The following is a 21,200-nucleotide window of genomic DNA, read 5'->3' as shown; positions in this document are numbered from 1 at the left end:
TCCACAGTTAAGCAGTGCCTGCTAGCTCACGGTACTGCTAAGAAAGGTCATCAAGCAGAGGTGTGAATCTATACTTTGCCTACCCAACAATGCTACAACCCTCTACAAAACACCCACTGACAGAGTATGACAGTGTTACAGTTAAGTAAGCCTTTGTGGGTTTCTCCTGTCCCATTCTACCGGTCTGCCCATTCATGCTGCCACGTTGGCATCGTGGGCCTGTTGTGGCAGTTAGATTTCCCTAAACAACACTAATCGGACATCTGTAGGGAAGGATAAAGTCCAGATTGGCTGAAAACATGCAGCAGTTCTCTGTCGATAGGCTTCACTCTGGCCAACACTCACACGATTGGCTGATGCAAGCTTTCTTTATGGTTGGCGAGCAGCGAGCCAGCGAGAGCTCACTGAGGATAGAGTATCTGGCAACCCTCTGAAGATTGGGTGCTGGCGCCAAGAAACTGTCTGATGATTGGCTGCGGCAACTCCAGTGTGAACTGATTGTCCTATCAAAGCCCACAGTGCAGGATGGCTGACAGTGCTGCCTGCTGGCTGGGTTTGCAAAATGCAGCTATCCGTAACACCTCCAGGGGGCACGTGTCCATGTCTTTGAGTGAGTGAGTGAGTGTGTGTGTGTGTGTGTGTGTGTATACAGTCCATAACTTTTCCATTGGGAAGGTGTGCGGCTAAGTCCTGCCAGCAGGCCCTAACACCTCATTATTCTAAGCCAGGCAGGAAATGGGTTTTGGAGATCTCTCGCCGAGCTACGCTCCTGGAAACGAGGGCTACAGGTCTTCAGCAGCACAGACCTCGGAAATGTTGAATTCAAGTTAGCTCCACCGCAGCACTTCACCAAAACTCTAAACCAAGTGGCTAGGCACGTACTGTTACATTAAAACAAACACAAACTGTTGTAGTCTTGTGCAAATTAATTTTGGTCCGAGAGTTTTCGAGATTTAATGAATTCGAATTTTTCCACCGAGTCTTGTTAACTGAAGGGTGCTTATTCCATGTGATGTTAAATACAGCTCAGCGGAACGATGAAGATGAAGAGCAGCAGTGCCTAAAGCCTCATTAGGGGATTTTCTACATGTGGGTGAAAAATGTAAGTAAGTTAGCTCGTATACACTGACTAGGGAATTTAAAAAAAGGAGGTGAAGGAAGCAGAGAAGGAGAAGAAGATTAAGAGAAAGAAAGAAAAAATATATAAATGACAGTGTGACATGTATGCATTAAAGATTGAATTGAGTTCATGTCATTACATAAGCTATTTTGTCCCATCCCGTATTTTAGACAGCCAAATAAAAATGTGAACACAAGGTTCAAAACTAGGTATAATAATTTCGGTCAAAATGACTGTAATCAGTCTTGAATGATCACTTAAAGCTGCTATCAAGTGCAGTTTCACTTAAAGCAATAATTACTCAAGACTTGAAGTGTCAGTCCATTAAAGCGTGCCAAGAACAGACCTCTTGATCTTATATTCAAAGAATGTCTTTCATACCGTGCTGGTGTTTCCCCGTTACCTCCGGTACTTTACTCTCCACACAACGTGCGGAAAATGTCAAAAAGTAAACCAGAAGGTGGTTAAACCTGACTAGACAGATGAGAGCCCAGCGCTGTCTAATCTGATACAATAAGCTGTGCGCTAACAGTAGCCACCCATTAGCCTGGGTGTGAGCGGTGAAAAAAGGGCTTGTATATGGTAATGTTATGTTAGTTACAATACCAAATTCTTCACAACACAAAAGGCAGTTGACTTTAAAATCAACACAGCTGTCTGCAGACGTGCAGCAGTGTTTGCATTAGTAACAAGACTAAGAGTAAGTAAGGCTGTTCTGAGGCAGAGCGCTGCTCAGGTTACTGCTGATGATTAGCAGGTATTTACCATGTTCACCATCTTAGTTTAGTGCGTTAGCATGCTAACATCCGCTAATTAGCTAAACACACAAATTACAGCCGAGGCTGATGGGAATGTCACTAGTTTTGCATGTTATGTATCATAAAACAAAGTACAGATAACCACCGAAGTCATCTCAAAGCGAATGTGTACTAAAAGACAATACTGTAGGTATATGACAAAATCCCATATACTTAGAGTAGAATTACAGCATATTTACTTCACTTGTATGCATAAAATGTACGATATTTATGCAAAAAGTAACCTTTATTTAGTACATCATATATTAAAAAATATATTGTAACATTAAAGTCATCTGCAGGAATAATGGCCAACAGACAAGCTTTGGAAGCTGCGCTCCTTTAAATGAGTGTTGGGAGGAAAGCCTTTTTCATATATTTAAGTGTTCTCCATATTGAAATAATAATGTAATTTATAGTGTTATGCAAACAGAACAGTTTTATATCAGTGGCTGTGGCCTGGAGGTGGGGAAATGGGCGTGCAACCTCTTCTCTAACCTCATCAGTTCTAGACGGGGCTGGAGAAACGTGGGTGGGCAAAGTGTTGAGTCCCACTCTGCCCTCAAATAAAACAACACTTCTGAGATACTCTTGAGCAAGTCATATATTGGGTTAAAGGCAACCAATATTTAAGTATGATGACATGGAGTTCTGTGAATTTAAATGGATTTTATTCCTTTCTGAAAAACAAAAAAATCTAAAAAACAACAACTCTTTGGTGTCATTATGTCGAATATCTGTTCAACTGGACCATTTGACCGAACCACAAGTTCTCTTAACTGCCATTTCTCTCAGCAGAAAGACCTTTTATGGTCTAATTTTCAAATCTGCCTTCTGAAGCACTTGACACATATTCCCTGAATGGACTGTTCAACTGCATTGTGGCTTAATCAATTGCATTACGACAATAACACACCTGATTTAATTAGCTGTTTGCGTGGCTCTTACAAGTCTGGCAATTCACACCAATTAAGACGGTGTTCATATTCAATATATTTGTCCCGGTTTGTCTGAATGTCAATTAGTGTGAGCAAGATGTTTACCTTCACTGATTGACTTCAGCATAGAGAACAGAGAGAGGGGAAAAGAGGGATGAAGAGCTACTTTTTAGAAAGATTTTGTCATTACTCCGAGTTACTAACGCTGTAAAAAAAAAAGCAGATTAGATGAGAAATTAGCCAGCCAGAGAGGACATGACAGAGGAAATATAGGGCTCATTTGAAGACTTACAAGGAGTTAAATCACAGAGGACGTCCGACATAAATGCAGTGTACAACGCACTCGATTGTTACTTTGACATGCAGAGTTAAAGGCGAGCGCAGGGAGAGTAAGTAGGGCACCTGTGTCGGATGAGCCAAACAACTGTAGGAGGAGAAGGAGCGCGAGTGAGCGAGAGGCGGCGGAGCACGCTAATGCGTTTCATTTCGCAGGGCGGTTATCATGGCAGCGGGCTTCCTGGCACACACTCCCACCGAACACCAGTGCAGCCATTCTAAATGTTAAGCACATTGTTTAATAGTCCATTACGTAAATTGATATTGCTCATTGACTGTTGTCCTTGGCTGCCCACGTAGAGTCAGAGAAAAAGACAGAGATGTACTCTAGCGCAATGGAGGGTAATCGGGTACGTCATCACTGTTGTTTGGTGATCGGGAGCACATGAGCCAAAACGTCCCATCTGCTCCGCCCCCCCCCCCCCCCCCACCACACAGATCTACCTCCTAATGCTCGAGAAGTCACCGTGAAATGAGAAGTGAGAGTCATCTATCCATTAATGTCTATAGAATAGTGAGAAATGCCCTTTAGAATTTTGCAGAGCCCAATGTGATGTCATTTAACTGTCTTTTTTTTTTCTCCAGCCAAGCAGCTAAAATATTTTACACATTGAAGAAGCTGGAACCAGAGAATGTCGTTTCTCTGCTTGAAAATGACTGAAACCATTAGTTGATTATGAAAAAAATTTTGATGGACTAATCAATCAATTGACTACTTGTTTCAGCTCTGTTCAGTTTACTACCGTAAGAGACAAAACAAAGACGCAAATCAATTCCCTTACATTGTAAAAAAATGACCCAACGATGAACCAATCTACCAATCGGTCAATCAAGTCATAGTTCCAGATTTAATCTCTCATAATTCACGCCTCTTGTTTTTTTACCACAACTTTCTTTTTTTTAATGTTCAACTTATAAAAAATATAGACTTGCTGTGCTTTATATAAAGACGTTTCTACTGTTAGTTGTGGTTAAAAACACAGGTGAACAGTGCTTCCCCTCATGCGGTTCCCTGTTGACTTTGAAGTGTGGTTGAAACGAGCAGGATCATAGTTGAGGTTCAAGTCCATTGAACGTGTCAAAAATGAAAAATATTGGCGGCCAAAGGGGAAAACTAAAACTAAGTATAACTGGAAAAGTCTTACACTATACTTTTACTCTGACAAGTGATGATTTCTTTCTTTTTTCTGAAGCTTATCCTCCGCTTAACAAAGTGCAGATGCTTGAAGACCAATGATAGCATTAGTCTGACAGCCAATTGAATAAGATCTACTTCCCCCTGCAGTTTGGAGGGGCATTAGGAATGAAGCTCAACTGAAAGGATGGGTCATACATCATTGAGCATTAGTCGTGCTGTGCTGTGTCTCTAAAACACAAATTGGATTACCTGTGCACTAACGCGCATCACCCCGAGTTGGACAGACACAGGCTGGACACACACACACACACACACTCAGACACACATGAATGTGCAAAATGCACGACGCAAACATTGTTAAATTCACAAATCCATAGGACTTTATTGGGCTTGAAGTAAAGGGAGTTCACACAGGCAGCACCTGAGGTTCATCTCTTTATGACACACACACACACACACACACACGGTGCAATTTTTGTTCCCCGATAATAAATGCCACATTATTGTGATGTACAGTGGAGGGCCGCATCATATAAAGGTTGCCGTGATGGAATCTCCATTTGAAGCTGCCGGCCTTGACATGCAGAATCAGATGCTAAAACTGTTTATGGCGCTATGAAACCAGACAGCATCCCTCTTCTCTAGTAGACAATCCACTGGAAGCGGATGATTTATTAGCGAGGCCTTCAATAAATCTGAATACTCATCTTTCTAAACAACCCATGTCTGGATTTGGAGGGTTTTTTTGTTGATCACAGTCTGGTGGCCAAGGTGGCCCGGCCTTTCCAGCTGAGATCATCACAGCAGCAGCAGCAGCAGCAGCAGCAGCAGCAGCAGCAGCGCTTTAATAAGGAATCCAGGACTTTACCGCCGGTCACTAATTGAGCCATTATTTTTATTATTTAAACAACACAATTTAAATGGGGCCTCATAACAGTAGGTCACACCCTGTGCAATCTCAACAGCTCTTTGTGGAATCCAAAGGGTTGTAAAGGCCACAGTGGCTGTTTCGTTTAATAGGAAATTATGTTTTTTGTTAATGAGATGCACGGATGGTTTCTGCAGCACTGGTGATCAAGCTCTTAAGGGCTCATACTTGGATCAAAAAGAAAGTTTGTTCTGATACCAATAGAGAAATAAATTGCTCTTTGGTATAATGAAATAAAAATGTTCGGGCTGGAAGAGAAACACAGCAGCAGTGTGGGGAGTCGCTTCACAGCAGCTCCGGACCGAAGAGACGCTCAGAATGGTGGAGCGGCTCCCTCAGCAATCAGAAATGAAATACTTAAACCTATTTAAAACTTTCAACGTTTTTCTGGTGTTTTTTTTCACCTTTTAAAAATTGACACAATTAATTAAAAAGATGTTGACATTGAAATATGGAGTGATTAAGAGTGTTGGGGTAAAAAAGACACTACAGAGCCAGCTAATCATTATGTAATCAACAAATTAAAAACTATAATGCAGAGGATGTTTATCAGTATATTCTATAATGTATCTTTTTATCTCTCTTTCTCTGCTTAACTCCATTTTCTACGGCTTCTTATCATCATAACTGTAATAATCATTCCTTCTATGATTCCATTGAGGATTCATAGTTTTCGGTGCATATTTTGGTCAAACTAAGCATGTGTTTTTGTAATTGTTCTCCTTCTGAAAACCTAGTGAAAGCCTCCTTTTATTTTAGATCTAACTTTCTCGAATAACCAAAAAAACTGTCATAAAATAGTCCCACGGCCCAAAGGTGACGTCATCGAATTACTTGTTTTGTTCGACAATCGGTCCAAAGCCCAACGATGTTTAACGCACAAGCATTTATGATAAAGCAAGGCAGCAAACACTCACAACTGAGAAGTTCTAAAACAAATAATACAAATACATTTTTCTTTAGTACTGAAATAGTCTTTTATTTATTTATTCTATTTTGTTAAAGGTCTACAAGCTACATTACCACTTCCCTTCAGTGCCTGCAAATACTTAATAGGAATTTTCCAAACTGTGTATCTGTTATTTTTAGAATAAAACTTAAGGACAGGCCCAGATCTCATGCGCGGATTCCCCGCTGGTTAAAAAGGCCATCTGAAATCTGATGCTGAGCGAGCCGACAGCAGCCTTTGGTCATTGTACTGTAATCCGCCCCCAGAATAAGATTATCCCTGTGAGGCAACAGTGGGCAGGGCACTCCCATCAGCTGTGTGTTTAAGACAGAGCCCATTGAACACCTACCACTAATCTCTGTACACAGACACTCGCTGACAGCCTGCATATAAACTCAGCCCTGAGTGGGCTTCAGCATCGGCCCCCAGTGAGAGGATGTCTCCGAAGCAACATCTTAAGCAGCACCTTCAGACAAAAATGGATCTCAAAGCAACATTTTCTCTTTTTCTGCTGCTGCTTTCAGGCCTCTGTTGTGCTCAGCAGGGCATTGTAAGATATAACTCACTAAATCTAGTGTAGAGCAGCTTGTATGCACTGTATGTAATAGTGACATATTTCCCATATCATCTGTGTCTATCTCTGTCTCTATTAATGCATTATACCGAGTTTAAATACTGTAAAATTAAGTAAAATGGTTTATTTTTTCCTTTTTTTTCCCACAGGATCATGATACTGATAATGGTAGGTAACCAAACCTCACTAAAAGACAAAATCGATCAATGACTGAGGGTCATTGTAAGGAAAAGAAAAAGAGTTTATGACTTCTGTTTTGCTTCCATTTAGAGATCTTAGAGGAGGACCTAACCCACACTATTTTGAGGATGAACAATGGTGAGTTTCCATGAGGGTGGGAACATTAGTTTCTCCCAATATTGGTGCACAATTTCTATATTCAGTCATAGAAAACATACATACTGGATTGTACTGATGTTCTGCCAGTTAGTTTAAAAAGTACTCATTTATTTTCTTCCAATAGGATCCGGGGATACTCTGCTGGAAGGAGACTTGTTGATTCCAAAAGCCAGGAATGCTATGAAGTGCCTTAATAAAGAATATAGCTGTCTGTGGCAGAAGTCTGCTGACGGGAGCGTGGATATCCCTTTCCTCATAAGCAACAAATATGGTAAGTTTAAGATATTCAGGATTTTGCACACTGGTGTTTCTTTCACACACAGAATCTAATTAGCTACTTTTATTCACAATTTTAGACAACACCGAGAGGAATGAGATTTTAAGCGCCATGAAGGACTTTGAATACAAAACCTGCATTCGCTTCATTCCACGTGCCAATCAGAGGGCGTACGTAAGCATCGAACCAAGATCTGGGTGAGTCAATGACTAAAGCACTCCGGTATGTGAAGGGAAAAACACAGAAGAAGTTGTGTCCATAAAAGTAGTGGGAAAGTTGAGACATCTGTTAAGGGTAAGAATACGTAACCATATTCCAGCTGCACAGCATACTGAGGCTACATCAACATTTAATTAAAATACAGTAACATTAGTAGAGTCATTTAAACCAGTTTGGCAGCGGAGGAGTTCTATATCTCAGGCTTTTTTTGGGTGTTTCCTATAATACTTTGTGTAGCACATTCTAGTATTCAATATATATCTTTGCAGAGAAGTGTCAGTAAGAGATGCAATATGGCTACAAAGAGATGCAAAACAACTACAAAAAGACACAAAACAACCACAAAGATGCAAAGCAGCTACAGAGACACACAAAACAACCACAAAGACAGAAAACTGCTACAAAAAGATGCAAACCAGCTACAAAGAGACGCACAACAACTACAAAGAGACACAAAACAGCTACAAAGAGACACAAAATGGTCGCAACAAAATTTAAAGAATCAACTCAGGTTATGACTGTAATCTTTCTATGGACACAAGTTAGAGCCGCAACGGTCATCTGGTAGCATCATTCTTGCTTTTAAGGAAGTGTTTCTTTAATCCAGCACTCTTCCCTTTAGTTGGTCGCAAATTCTACCAAATGTTGGTCATTTGTGCTCAACAAGAGCTTTAGAAGCAAAAACGAAACAAAAGAACAGTAAATTACAAGTTTAGCGTCACAAGAGCTATTTTTGTCTGTTGTTCTGAAGCTAATCAGTTAAGCATGGACACACAGGGTCGCTGATAATGTAAATTACATGGATTAATGAATCAGATATCAAGTTGCATATTAATCATCTCTGTCTCTCTGTCACTCTCTCTGCCATTAGTTGTTTCTCTTCACTGGGTCGTATTGGAGACAAACAGGTAGTGTCACTGCAGAGGTTTGGCTGCATACAGCGAGGCATCATTCAGCACGAACTGCTGCACGCGCTGGGTTTCTACCACGAACACACCCGCAGCGACCGTGACCAGTATATCAGAATCAACTGGGATAACCTCCATCAATGTAAGAATCTCTCGCGTTGTTTATGATTGATTGGTACATCTCTTAGTCTGGTACTTATTTATTCATCTTTTTTTTTGGTACCAGATTTTGCATTGAACTTCAAAAAGAAGAGCACAAATAATCTCAACACTCCGTATGATTACACCTCTGTGATGCACTATGGAAGGTAAAGCATGTAACTTAATCAAATACGTCAATGGAGAACCTAATTCTATTATATACCTATAGAAACCTATGGAAACTAAGAGTTGAATGATATTTTTTGATGATTCCCATTGTCTAAATCTGTAGAACTGCTTTTGGAAAGAACGGAAAAGAGACCATAATTCCCATCCCCGACTCCTCTGTTCCCATCGGGCAGAGGAAGGAAATGTCCAAAAACGACATTCTCAGGATCAACAGGCTCTACAGTTGCTGAAGTCACATGTAGTAGAAGGTTACTGCAGTATGTTTACATTCTGACATGATACTTGACAGTCATGTGACAGTTTAACAATAAAACGATTTAATTCAGCCCTTGTCTTTTTTCATTTACTCAACAGTAAAGTATATGAAGACATTTAGTGTAAATTTAAAAAGGGACAGTCTACCAATTATAGGTGTCAAAGAAAATGAACTAGTGTGGAGAGAACAAATATAAAGTTGAAGGCTGCGTTATACACTGGAGGTATGAAGTTTAACAGGTCTTCTCAAATCTTTTTATTGATTCTACACCAGTACTGTGAACAATAAATAGTGACATATCTAAAACGTCTGAAAGAACTGGTCTCTGATGTGACAGACAGGATATATAAACCTCGAACCGACCCTCCACTTTATCGACCCCCACCCAACCTTCACATACCCAACAATGTTGTTTAAGCGGTCTAACGAAAGATGCTGCATGGAGTGCGAAGTCTTCGTTTCATTTGATTTCTTGAACTTATTTGTAAGTTACATATTGTGATGCTCAATTAAAACTCCCAAAATATTAATTTTGATTCTACAAAAACAGGATGGATGACATGAAGAAGTTACAAAACAATCCATTTAACTACATTCATTAGGAACTTCGTATGCAGTAAAATCCTGTCGCAAATAAACCAAATCAAAATCCTTCTAATTATTACTACATTTTTTCCAATTAGTCCATATTACTTTTTGTGAAAACAAAGTTGGGAAAAGTTGGCAAAACCACAGAGATTAATTTAATTAGATACAAAAAAGACCGGAGGGCAAATATTCGGCAATATCGTGATAATTGAGTTCATTTCCATTTCGGCTCATGCTAATTAAGTTTGGGATTCGTACACAAGTGAAGTGTTTTATCAGAGAGAATCAGTGCTGCAGTATATTCAGCGAGCCAGTCTTTGCAGGAAGGAATAGATGTGGTAGGACACAACATAAACCCCGCTGCTACTCCCGAACACTGCAGAGACATTCTGGGGGGGTTTTCAACTTGGCCACATCCCACACTTTTGAATGTGTTTTTTTTTCCTTCTCCCTTTGAAATCCTACGCAATGTTATCCTTCTGTATTCCACCCCAGTGAGAGAGCGCAGCGTCGGGTGAGAAAGGAGTGCCGGGGGAGTGTCCGGGTGAGATAAGGGAGGAGAATGCCTGTGAGAGAGGACAGATTCCTATAACGCTAATTTTCCCTCCTTCCATGATGTACGACCGCACGAACAATCACGACAGCATCACATGTATTCCTCCAGTGTTGTGTGGCTTGTATGCAGCTAAAGAGGCCGCGGCACAGTGGTGCTCTGAGAAAGCCGGCGAATGTGTACGGTTCAGATGGACACCGGGCCGTTAATGTTTCATAAAGTAGTTTCAGTTCCTATCAATCGCTCTACACATGAAATATTTAAAATATACTTGTTTATTGAAATATTTAACGCTCCAGGCTCTGTTCACGCTCCAAGAAGCTCTGAGAGACTTTCGGCCAGCTCTAAATTAAGAGTATTTCTTCACATCCCGATCAAAAGAAGATTACCAATGAGCCGGAGATCCCTTACAAACAGGCCACCACCAAAACACACTGTACGTCTAATGAGAGTCATCTCTCTGGACTGTGAGGCTGATGTAAACTGAAAAACATCGAATGGGATATCTCATCTTTGCTTTGATTGCTAGTGTGCCTTCCTTGGCCTTATAAAAAATTAAAACATGAAATGGAAGCGTGATCTACAGTATATTAGCTGACTTTACTGTTATTTGCTAGTAGCTTTAAAGCACTGTTTGTGATGCTTTTTTGACCTCACGTGTATATACGACCAGCAGGGTCCCCTGTAGGTTGTCTGGTCTAATGAGAGACGGCCACCGAGCGCAGGCCCAATGCAGTCTGATCTGTGATGTCACCGGTAATATGCTGGCAGGCCGTAACCGCCGGCTGGCTGAGCGGCTCTTACCACCACGTTATTAACACAGATCAGGGTACCTGCCTCTCTTCAAACACGATAAGCTTCAACACACAGCTCGCCTCGGTTCGCTGCGCAAGCTGCCTTAAACCCCCCAATAGGAAATGAAAATGTTCTCTGTGAGCGGTGCTACCATCTTAACTAGTCCAACCCGGGAGAGTTTTCTGTTAACAAGGTGGGCTTTTTGACCTTACTGGAAAAAAAAAATAGTATAACACTAACTGCAAGCGTGGATTAAAGGAAAGTTAGCGGAGTTACAGTGTTTTGTAAAAGAAGTCCCCATTTATGTTACTGTTCCTTTTGCATCAGCTCAGCAAAGAAACGCTGAGGGGAAAAATGAAAATACTCTTGATTTGTCTACTTCTGACTGCTGATATTAATTTAATTGAGAAATGCCATTTAGCAAAAAACAAGGGCTGTGGATTCTATCCACACTTCCATACATTATTATCGTATTAGAAATAAAGGATAACAGCAAACGGTAAATTAAAAGTAGGTGACTATTGTTTACGACAAACTAGCTGCCTAATGACAGAATGGGTATTAAGCTGCATAAATAACATACGGTCGCTTCCTCCTGAACATAACATGATAACAAACGGGGATTCATAAAAGCAACCGAAACAGTTGTTTGCGCGGAACATTTGATTTGTGCAATCTGTGGTGTGCTTCTGCTTTCAAAGCCTGTCCCGGGTCACGCGCGAGTCAGCTGCTAAGTGCCCCTTTTGAGGGAGATGAAAGCAGCGCTCCAAAAAAAAACCAAGTAAATTTAGTTAAGGACGCAATCAAAAGAAGTAACAGATTGGCATACAAAATCTGCGAGTCTTTGTTGTTGCCCTGCAGGACCCAGTGGAAACGATTAGCAGGCTGAGAGATCGAAGGCAGGCAGACTGTAATATGTGCTATTGTTGAAGCCTTCACGAAATTTCACTTAGCTTCTCTTCGGCAGATCTGAGGAGCCCGGGGAGTCATATACGAACTTCTAAGATGTCTGAACCTAGAATAGCATACTGACAAGTTACTGTCTGTTGTCACTGAATTGTCAAATCTCATGCATTCATGCATCGTGTTCCCAGACTGGATTGAAGCTGATATTACTTAAATAAAAAAAAAAAAAAGACATTTCAGAAGACAGTGAGTTGGGAGATTCTGACTAAAGGAAAATATGTCCGACTGAGGTCTGTTATATACGTACTGTATGCTGTGGCATTTCTATACAACCCCAGTGTGTGTGTGTGTGTGTGTGTGTGCGTGTGTCAAAGAGAAATGATGTTTTAAAAAGGCCTTTGTAAATGTGTGAATCAGACTGAGGCATTATTCTACAATCCCTCTGAGCGGTGTTCGCGAGAGCTGCACCACATCTCTGTTTGTCAGCACTGAGGAATTGCAGCTGTCGAAAATGATGCGGCCCCATTAGTGACGGAATCCAAGCTGAGACGAAGCCAGACAGAAAGCCGCTGTGGGGACAAGATGATAACAAGGTACTCATTGGAGATGTGAGGGATGGTGTTTGTGCATCACTCTCTGTGTGTGTCTGATGAGAAGGGGGACAGGGGAAGAGATGGGGGTGGGGGGGGGTTGAGATAAAGACAGAGAGAGACGGAGTGGAGAATGAGAAAGAGAGGAGAAGTGGTTAAGGGAGAGGAAAAAGGATGGGGGAGATAAGACGAGACAAATAGAGCGGGGGGACAATGAGACTGGGGAGTAAAACGGAGTGACTGGGACAGTAATCAGAGGAAGGCAACACTGAAACAGATGAATCAAAGCGGTGACTGCAGCGAGCGAGTTGACGAGAGACGGAGGGAGCCCAATAGCCGGAACACTGACAAATTGGCAGGTTTACTCACAGGGAGTTGCTGATCTCTCATCCCGCGGATCGTTTCACCTCTGAGCTAAGCCGTGTGCGCGATAGCGGGAAGACGATGCAGAAACCCCAACAGCTGCCGCAAAGTAAAGACCACTTCGCTCGATGCAACAGATTTGAGTACAGAGCCGTCTGCGAGGTCACACTACAGAAGAGGCTGCAGCATTACATTGCAGCCAGGTGGCCATCTTAACAATCAACAGGTTTAAAAAGTACATTTCTACAGTCGGTTAGCCTCTCTCTGCCGAATGCAGGGAGCTAAACTGCTAGCAATATAGGTGCTAACACGATGTGATAATAGAATAACCAAGGGTAATTTAAAGGTTAAAGTTAATATAACCCTAATAGATTACAGCAACGTTGCCAACAGACAACTTGGGGCCTCTGGGGCCTTTGGGGCCCTTGAGGGTCAGTTGCCCACTTTGCCTGGTTAGTAATCAATTCCTTCCTAATAGAACCAGGAAGCTGCCTCACAGGTAGACTGAAAGAGGGGAGCAGAGCTCTCTTAAACACATTTTTCTGGCAATTCAAACTACTGTGCAAGCTGTTAGAATGGGCCCATATTGTGGCGTTCAAGATAGTTGAGAAAAAGTCAAAATGTATTCTCATTCCTGCTGCCACCCCAAGGGAAATAATCCCCAGAGTATTCTGCCAAACAGCACTGATACGATGGAAATAACAACAGAAACACAATAACATCCACACAGTCAAACAGAAATACTTTGATTAAAGAGAAATCACTTCAGCACCAAGGACAGCGCACACGGTAATGAATCATCCCACATTTCTAAACCAATCAGTGAACACTTTAAACCCTGCATGAGTTTGTAGTTGCTCTGGTCAACATTTGGTTCACAGAGCGTCTATCACGACAGTAGTTGTAGTGCATAATAGTCCTTTAAGATAGATTAAAGAGCCACACACAGAAAAAAGACAAACAAAAGAAACCTTAACGGCTGGTTTTGTTTTGGTAAATTGCAATAAAATCCCTATTAATTCAAGCATCAGGGAATCCACACAGTGCTACTACAACATTAGATAGTATTGATGAAGAAAAGCATTTACAGCAGTTCTGGGTGGAAACGCAGCTAAAATAATAAACTGAATAAAACAGCGATCATGCTTTTACAGAAGTGCTTGCATGCGTCATTTCAGCTCTTTCTGTGCATCAACAGAGATGATGCTAGCATGCGGTGTGTGTGTTTGCGTGTCATGCACATCTTCTCTAAGTGTTGAAGGCTAAAAGCAACTGAACAAGTGCTCCTGTGCACGCGGTGCTCGTGAGCATTAAGCCGTGCTATACTGCGAGCACTGGATCAGGGCGAATGTGCATACTAAAGGTGGGATTGTATAATTACTGCTATAGAAATATAATTACAACTTTAAATGTAGCAATTATATGTGGCAATTACACAGGTTGTATGAGTCTGACTTGTATGAGCAGCAGAGTGGATGACAGCCCTCCGATCTCCATGAAGTCTCGCAAGGCCATTTATTCCACGTTATATTAATAGCGCCTCTCCTGCTCTCACAGGCAGGGACGCCGACACTTAATGCTTCATCTAATCATGGTGGCATTTGGCTGTACCTCACTCTCTTTGTCCTTGTAGACTCGCAACCCATGAGAATCGTGATCGTTGACAGCTGTTTCTGATTTTCGCATTATTATTTTTTTTCTTAATTAATATAGGTTTTTGCTGATGGCTCCCTCATCACTTTCAAGCCAATAAATTGAATCGCCATTTGCAATCAAACTGTGGTTTAATCATCAGCACAGTTGCGCGGTGAGTGTTGATGAAAAATCGAACAAAATGGGCAAACAGACATTGATGAGATGACAAAACGATGAAGCAAGTCCCGAGAGTATTGGTGAGCGATCCCCAAAGCTAAGATGTTTACTTGTTTTAAGTGTTGAACGACAACAAATGTGCTTTTAGAATTCCAGCGCTCCCAGATATAGCCAATAAGGGGAAATTATGTTCTTTTTTTAAAAATCTAAATGTTTCTTTTTTCTTTGTTTACAACATAATGTTCCTAGGAGGACATACTATCCCTGCAGAGATGTGTTGCACATTTAAGATATTTTTAACTTAGTATACTTGTATATCGCCCAATTAAAGCCGTAATTAATGCAGCAGCGTTGCGCTTCCAGGACAAAGTGAAACGTAACGCGTATGACAAACAAACAGCCGGGATCACGCTCCTCGTAAAAGCGGCCAAACCACCAAAGACAAGGCTTTAAAAGGTCAAACGTCTCTAATCGTGTTGGAAAAATGTTATTTCTGTGAAATGTGAAGGCATGTTTGTGTGCTCTATGCGCTTATTGTATTGCTCCACACATCCTCTTTCCCCCAATGTACACCCATCATCTTGCCGCAGACAATTGGAAAATGTAATTTCTTCTCGTTGAATGAATGGGTTGCAGAGCTCATGAACGTCCGCTCGGGCGATGTATGCCTCTGTCCTGGAGCAAAACACACTGTCCACAAGGACATGCTAAATCAGCAGAAAGGTCAAACAGTTTGCAGTAGAGAGGGAGAACTTTAGAGGAAGGTTTGGGCAGTTCCTTTGTGGGTGTCCAGTCAGTGCTTCAGGGTACTGCAGGCAATTGAAGCAATAACATTTTCACAGTCAGGAGAAATGAGATTGTTTCCTTTCATGTGAACAGCGTGCGCCTGTTTTAGTTTCCATTGCATACACGGCCCCAGCCTGAATTCTCCTTCCACTTGTAAATGTTCCGATTCAGGCGAAAACCTAAGTACGCCTCTCATGCCTGGCCTCTTCCACTCTCCTCATTGTACTTTTATAGCAACCGGAGAAACGGTCTACTTCTCAAAAAGCAAAGAAATCCATTTAAGCTGCTTTTTGAAACTCCAAATGGGAAGTTTCCAAGCGGTAGGCAGTAATACGGCTAAGAGTTGTTAACAAACCACCAATAAATCCCAAATAAGAAAAACCTCTCTGCTCCAGCGAAGGAGACGACAACAGTGTGCAGTGTTGTGGGAATGCCCCTATGCTCTAGGTTCATCGCATCGGACACCAACTAGAACAAAGGATGCCATAGTCCTACCGGCAACCCGTAACACCAGGATTCAGATGCCGCATTAGTGTCTTCATCATGATGCGGTAGATGGGAGCAGGCAGGCGCGTTCGCCTGTAGTCGACACATAACTCGGGGATACAGTTGATCATTTTTCATGGCCGCTGAAACATGGTGAAGATGGCGCCGGAGCATTACAACAGTGCCGAGGCTCATTAGCCTTTTCTTCAGTTCACCAGTTCTGATTGTGAATTCTTTCATCATTTTTTCCAGTGTGTGTGTGTGTGTGTGTTGTTGCAGTGAGAGTTTTGCATATATGCGCACATGTGAAATTGAGGAGCTGAAGTTTGCTGAGACCATGGTGGATGCTAATTCGTTGTTTAGGCCGTCACACTTCTTGTGCCTCACTGTGAAAATGGGCTTAAAGTTTTGACATCTGACAATAATGAACACATTCGCGGTTGAAGTTTGGGTTCAGTTTCCATCCCAGCATGCAGCACATAAAAGGCTTTTTTGAAGCCTCAGTGTCTCTTGTTCTCAGGTAGTTGTTTTGAGTGGGCAGCCTTCCACACCCGTTAGTACAAGAATATAATTGAAGTTTTGTTCCCCCTTCCCATAGCAAACATGACATGTTGTGTGCCAGTATGATGCCCCATGCAATGAGAGGCTTATTAGACCATGAAATTGACCAATGTTACCTTGTCTTGTAAAAAAGAAAATTGATGGAGAGAAAGGAGGAAAGAGAAAGAGGGAGAGAAAAAGAAAGGTGTTGTTTGCTTTTCCCAAAATTAAAACATGCTGGCCTGAAAAAAAAAAAAGATATAAAAGGAAATAGACCAAAGTTTGTAAAGAGTGAGTGTTGACCCCCTTTTATTTAATTTAATTTTTTGTTTAATTTTCACTTTTATGTCTATTTGTATTTTTGTCATTAACGATGTTTTGTCGCGATTTTTGTTCAGTGAAACAGCAACGAAAAAAATAAAGAAAAAAGAAAAAACATGGTCAAGAGTCCTTATTCCTACTTTTTCACTTGAACATTAACATGCACCCGTCTTGCAGTCATGCAGATGAACCTACTGATCACCTAAAATCACCACTTGCGAAACAGAGTTGGACTTTTACTCCCAGCAGCACTTCTCCATCACTACTCCTAATGCACCATTTTTTTAATCTTTAGCTTTAAAGGATGTAAAGGATTAAATTCTCAACCAGTAACATTATTTCACTCTCATCAGTAAAACAAGTGTTGAGTTTGTCTCAATCAGAACAGACTATTAAAACCAATGCACTAACGATAGAAGTAGTTTGTCACTTCGGGAAATATGCTCATTCTGTTTTTTTTGCTGAGTTATATGAGTGGGTTGAAATGAAAACCTTTCCCGTTACAGATTTTTTGGAGGACTTTATCCGTATCGAGGGTCGGAGGATGGTGGAGTGTTCTGTACAGATTGTAAACCGTTGATACTTTCTTTGAGACAAACCTGCCATTCATCTGAATTCATCTCAATAATATTAGTTATGCAGAACTCAATATCCACAACTGCACTAATAAAGAAAGCAAAGCATGTTGTTGGATATTGGACAAACAACAAGCGAGAGTGGACCTTTAAAAAAGGACAACTTGACTTTGGCCGTTTGTCGAATGTCCTTGAACACACAAACAAGGAGATCGTTCAAAGCGGGCCACGCCCACATGACCACGTGACAATAACGCAACTTTGCTGACAGAACTAAGATATGTTGACTCACGCAAGACAATTCCATGTCTGCACGATTTACACAGCAGCAAAATGAATGGAAGCAAGTGACTGCCAAAAGGGCAAGTCAATCTTACAACTATTAGTTTGATGTATTAAAAGTGGAATCCGTGATGTTAAAATGCAAAATATGTGCAATTAGATGTGATTAATGTGCAAAAAAACATTAGCCTTGTCCGTCAATCACATTCATCAGCAGCCTTCAAACTGATTTCATAACCTCCACTCTGCCAGTCTCAAAGCTACACGCACACGCATAGCAACAGTATGCAAGGCTCGTGTCAGATACACTGGCAGCCTTTTCAATCTGAACATGAGGGGGAAAATGTTCGGTATACACACCAGCATGCTACCTGACCTGAGCGGAGTAATAGACTTCCATCGACATCTACTGCACATTTAGGTCTAACATACTGCAGAGTAAAAAGTGTGAGGGGTACTGTAGCAAGGTAATAAAAAACAGTGTTGCTCCATGGAGTGTATAATGGGAGGGTTTGGCAGCGAGCAGAAAGGGAGGACAGCAGGGGAGGGGAGAGGGAGAACCAGTCGCTGGGGTAATTCAGCTCTGATCGCAGTGCATTGTCGTGGAGCCCGGGGGAGGGAAACCCATGCATCACACTGCAGCTGTGTCCAGAGTGCACTTCTATGATTGATCACCTCGCACCCCCGCTTTAATTCAAAGTCAATGGCATCTATAGATACCTGTCAAGAGCAGAGCAACCTGTAACGTCTCCACACAGGCCGGGACCCTCAGTTCTCCGACCGAGGAGGAGCCGCCGAAACACCAAGCAGGGCTTCAGCAGCCCGATCGGTCCGGGAACAAAAGGAGGAGAAAGAGCAGGATCCTGGTAATCACTCATCAGGCTGTTATATTTCTGGCAGCTGTGACAGAGAGTGTAAGGTGTTCGCCGGTGATTTGAGTCGAAGATTGATCGCAGCAGGTGAAACCCAATGCAAACATAAGTGAAGGAAAATCTGATTTTTTTATCCTCGCGCCACAATTGAAGGTTACATTATGTAATTAAGAATTATGTTTGAACCTAAAAAGCAGTGGTTCTCAACCTGAGGGTGCCAGAGGCCATATTAGACATAATGAAACATATTGAAAATAAAATTACATATTTCACCTGTAATAGTGATATTATTTGCCTTAGAGTCGATGTTGTTGACTGTGATTGTGAGTCACGGTGTGCTTGCATGACTTCCTGATTGACAAAACTTCATTTTGGAGTTTCACAGTATCGTGCTTAGCCATGCAGCTTGAGACAATTTTGCTAGCTATCACATGGGGATGACTACAGAGCGATGGCTTCTCAGAAAAAAAAAGTATTCCAGCTCAAGTCTCAGGCCAACGGCCTGACATTCTGCAACACGGATTTACATGTGTAGCCAAAAACCAATGTGGAATATCCACAGTGTTGTTTGTTCTGAAGCGCTTGCTCATGAAAGCGTAAAACCAGTTAAAACTCCAGAGATGTTTGCAAAAGAAACACACCTGTCACATCCTTTGTCAAGTTCTGTTCTAGCAGGCGAGTGTGCACACTACAGTCTCTTCTCAAGCCCTGGCAGCTTCATATGAAGTGGCATATCTGGTGGCTCAAGTGGAAAGCCCCACACTACCGCTGAGAGTCTCATCTGCCCAGCAGCCACTGCAAACTGCAAGAATTATGGCTGTCAGTGGCTGCTGAATAATCGGAACTAGGAAAAAGCGGCAATGCAACTATTTATTCCTTTTGGATTTACATATTAATTAATGTGAAAAAGGCCTTTTTTCCGCACATATATTCATCAAGAACAAAAAGAAGATCACAGCTCAGCAGAGTTGAAGAGGATCTTCGTGCGTCTCCATCATAAACCCAAGAATAACGTTGCTTTGATTAAATAAGCAGGCCCAGCAGTCCCACTCGAATGTGTGAATTCTCACACGCAATGGTCTTCCTGTGTGAGTTTGGTAGCTCTCGAGTGTTCTATTTAGTGCTTCATTTGTAAATTAGGAGGTCTTGGAACACAGAGAAGCTGCTGAGTCAGAGGGAGAGAAGAAGTTGCACCGGAAAATCCACAAATATCCTCCTGTATCTATCGAGCCCAGAGACATCAATACCTCCACTGTTCACACTCATTTACAGTTTCATAGGTTTCAGGATTTTCAATTAACTGGGAAAAGACATTTCTTTTCTTTTCTTCCCCCCACAAATGTTAATGAAGAATTTCTGCAGACCAGTCCTTTCAAAAGAAAACCACAGCGGCTTCACATGTCTTGGAATTATAATATCAAAAAAAGCAGATCAACTTTCAAGTAAGGCAAAATATGGAAATACAGATATAACTTTCCATATCCATACGGCTGGGAGAATCAATGCTATCAAAATGGTCATTCTTCCACGATTTCTTTACCTTTTTCCAGGCCAGCCTATCTCTCATCCCTCTTTCTCATTTTAAATCCCGAGACTCAATCATCATGCCATTCATACGGAGCTACAAAACTGCACAAAATCACCAAAAAAACACCAAATTAAATCCAAAGACAACGGTGGTTTCAGCCTGCTTCTTTCTATTGAGGAGGGAAAAGGGCTCAGTCGATGCATCAAGTGACTGCCTGGCCTGGCTTATCATTAGAGCGTATGAGACCTTTCTTCTTGCCCTTCTCAACCATCCCATCAAAAACAGGCAAATTACATTACAACAACAGTTTAGTCAATAACTCTTAAAATCAAATTACACATAAAACGCACCAAATACCTGTATAATCAAATATGTGAAAACCATGCATTCGCTCCTGGCTTGAATGACTCAGTCTTCACTATCTCAAAGGGTATCAAAGAAATAAGCGCTTTATACCTCGGTGGGAACTTTTTGTCACTTCAGCAGCTACAGTAAGCGTATAATATCCCAGCCTATGACTATATGTAAGGAAAAATGTCTAGTATTCATAACAAGTGTTCCCTTAACACCCCTGAGAGTATCAACCACTTTGATCCACGTAGAAAGGGGGAAGTCCCTTACCTCTGTCAAATTGTAGGATGACGACGTATTGACGTTAACACAAGTGCACTTAAGCAGAATTAGGAGACAGATCTTGGTGAGGGATTGATAATGAGACTTGAGATGGAAAGCCTTGACATTGTGCATAACTGTTAAATTAACTCCAGGCACAATGTGACACGATTCAAAACGGTACATCGGCTCTATTGCTCCAGAGACAGATTATAAGATTTTCCCTGAGCTGTCCTTCCTCTGTAACCGCGAGACAGATGGGACATTGTTCTTTTTGGACACGTCTGGAAGTGTTTAGTTATTGGAAGAGTGTATTTAAAAGTTTATCTCAGGCCCTTGGGAAGGACTGGACCGCTTGCCACTATAGTCCCCGTCTGAGGTGTCATGAGTGTGTTACATATGGCGACTAATATCAAAGCCATTTGGTATGGCTGTATCAAGAAAACCTATTCTACCAACATGTATGTGGATAAGAGAGTTGT

General features: G+C 41.6%; 2 protein-coding genes across 2 annotated transcripts in view; one reads left to right on the top strand and one right to left on the bottom strand.

Annotated features, from left to right (window-relative positions):
- LOC306710996 (MAM domain-containing glycosylphosphatidylinositol anchor protein 2) overlaps positions 1 to 21,200 on the bottom strand; it is a gene marked incomplete at its 3' end in the record, with an annotated part of 152,364 nt that overhangs the window by 109,835 nt on the left and 21,329 nt on the right. The window lies entirely within an intron of this gene.
- LOC306711614 (low choriolytic enzyme-like) lies at positions 7,089 to 9,083 on the top strand (the record flags this gene model as incomplete). The annotated part of the gene is given in 7 exon segments (XM_079180625.1): positions 7,089 to 7,098; positions 7,207 to 7,240; positions 7,242 to 7,390; positions 7,476 to 7,593; positions 8,487 to 8,665; positions 8,750 to 8,831; positions 8,957 to 9,083. Coding segments are annotated over 7 exon segments (699 nt in total).

This window comes from Pholis gunnellus, assembly GCF_910591455.1.
Source record: "Pholis gunnellus genome assembly, chromosome: 19".
In the NCBI taxonomy this organism is placed as follows: domain Eukaryota; kingdom Metazoa; phylum Chordata; class Actinopteri; order Perciformes; family Pholidae; genus Pholis; species Pholis gunnellus.
This window is presented reverse-complemented; position numbering and strand designations above follow the sequence as displayed.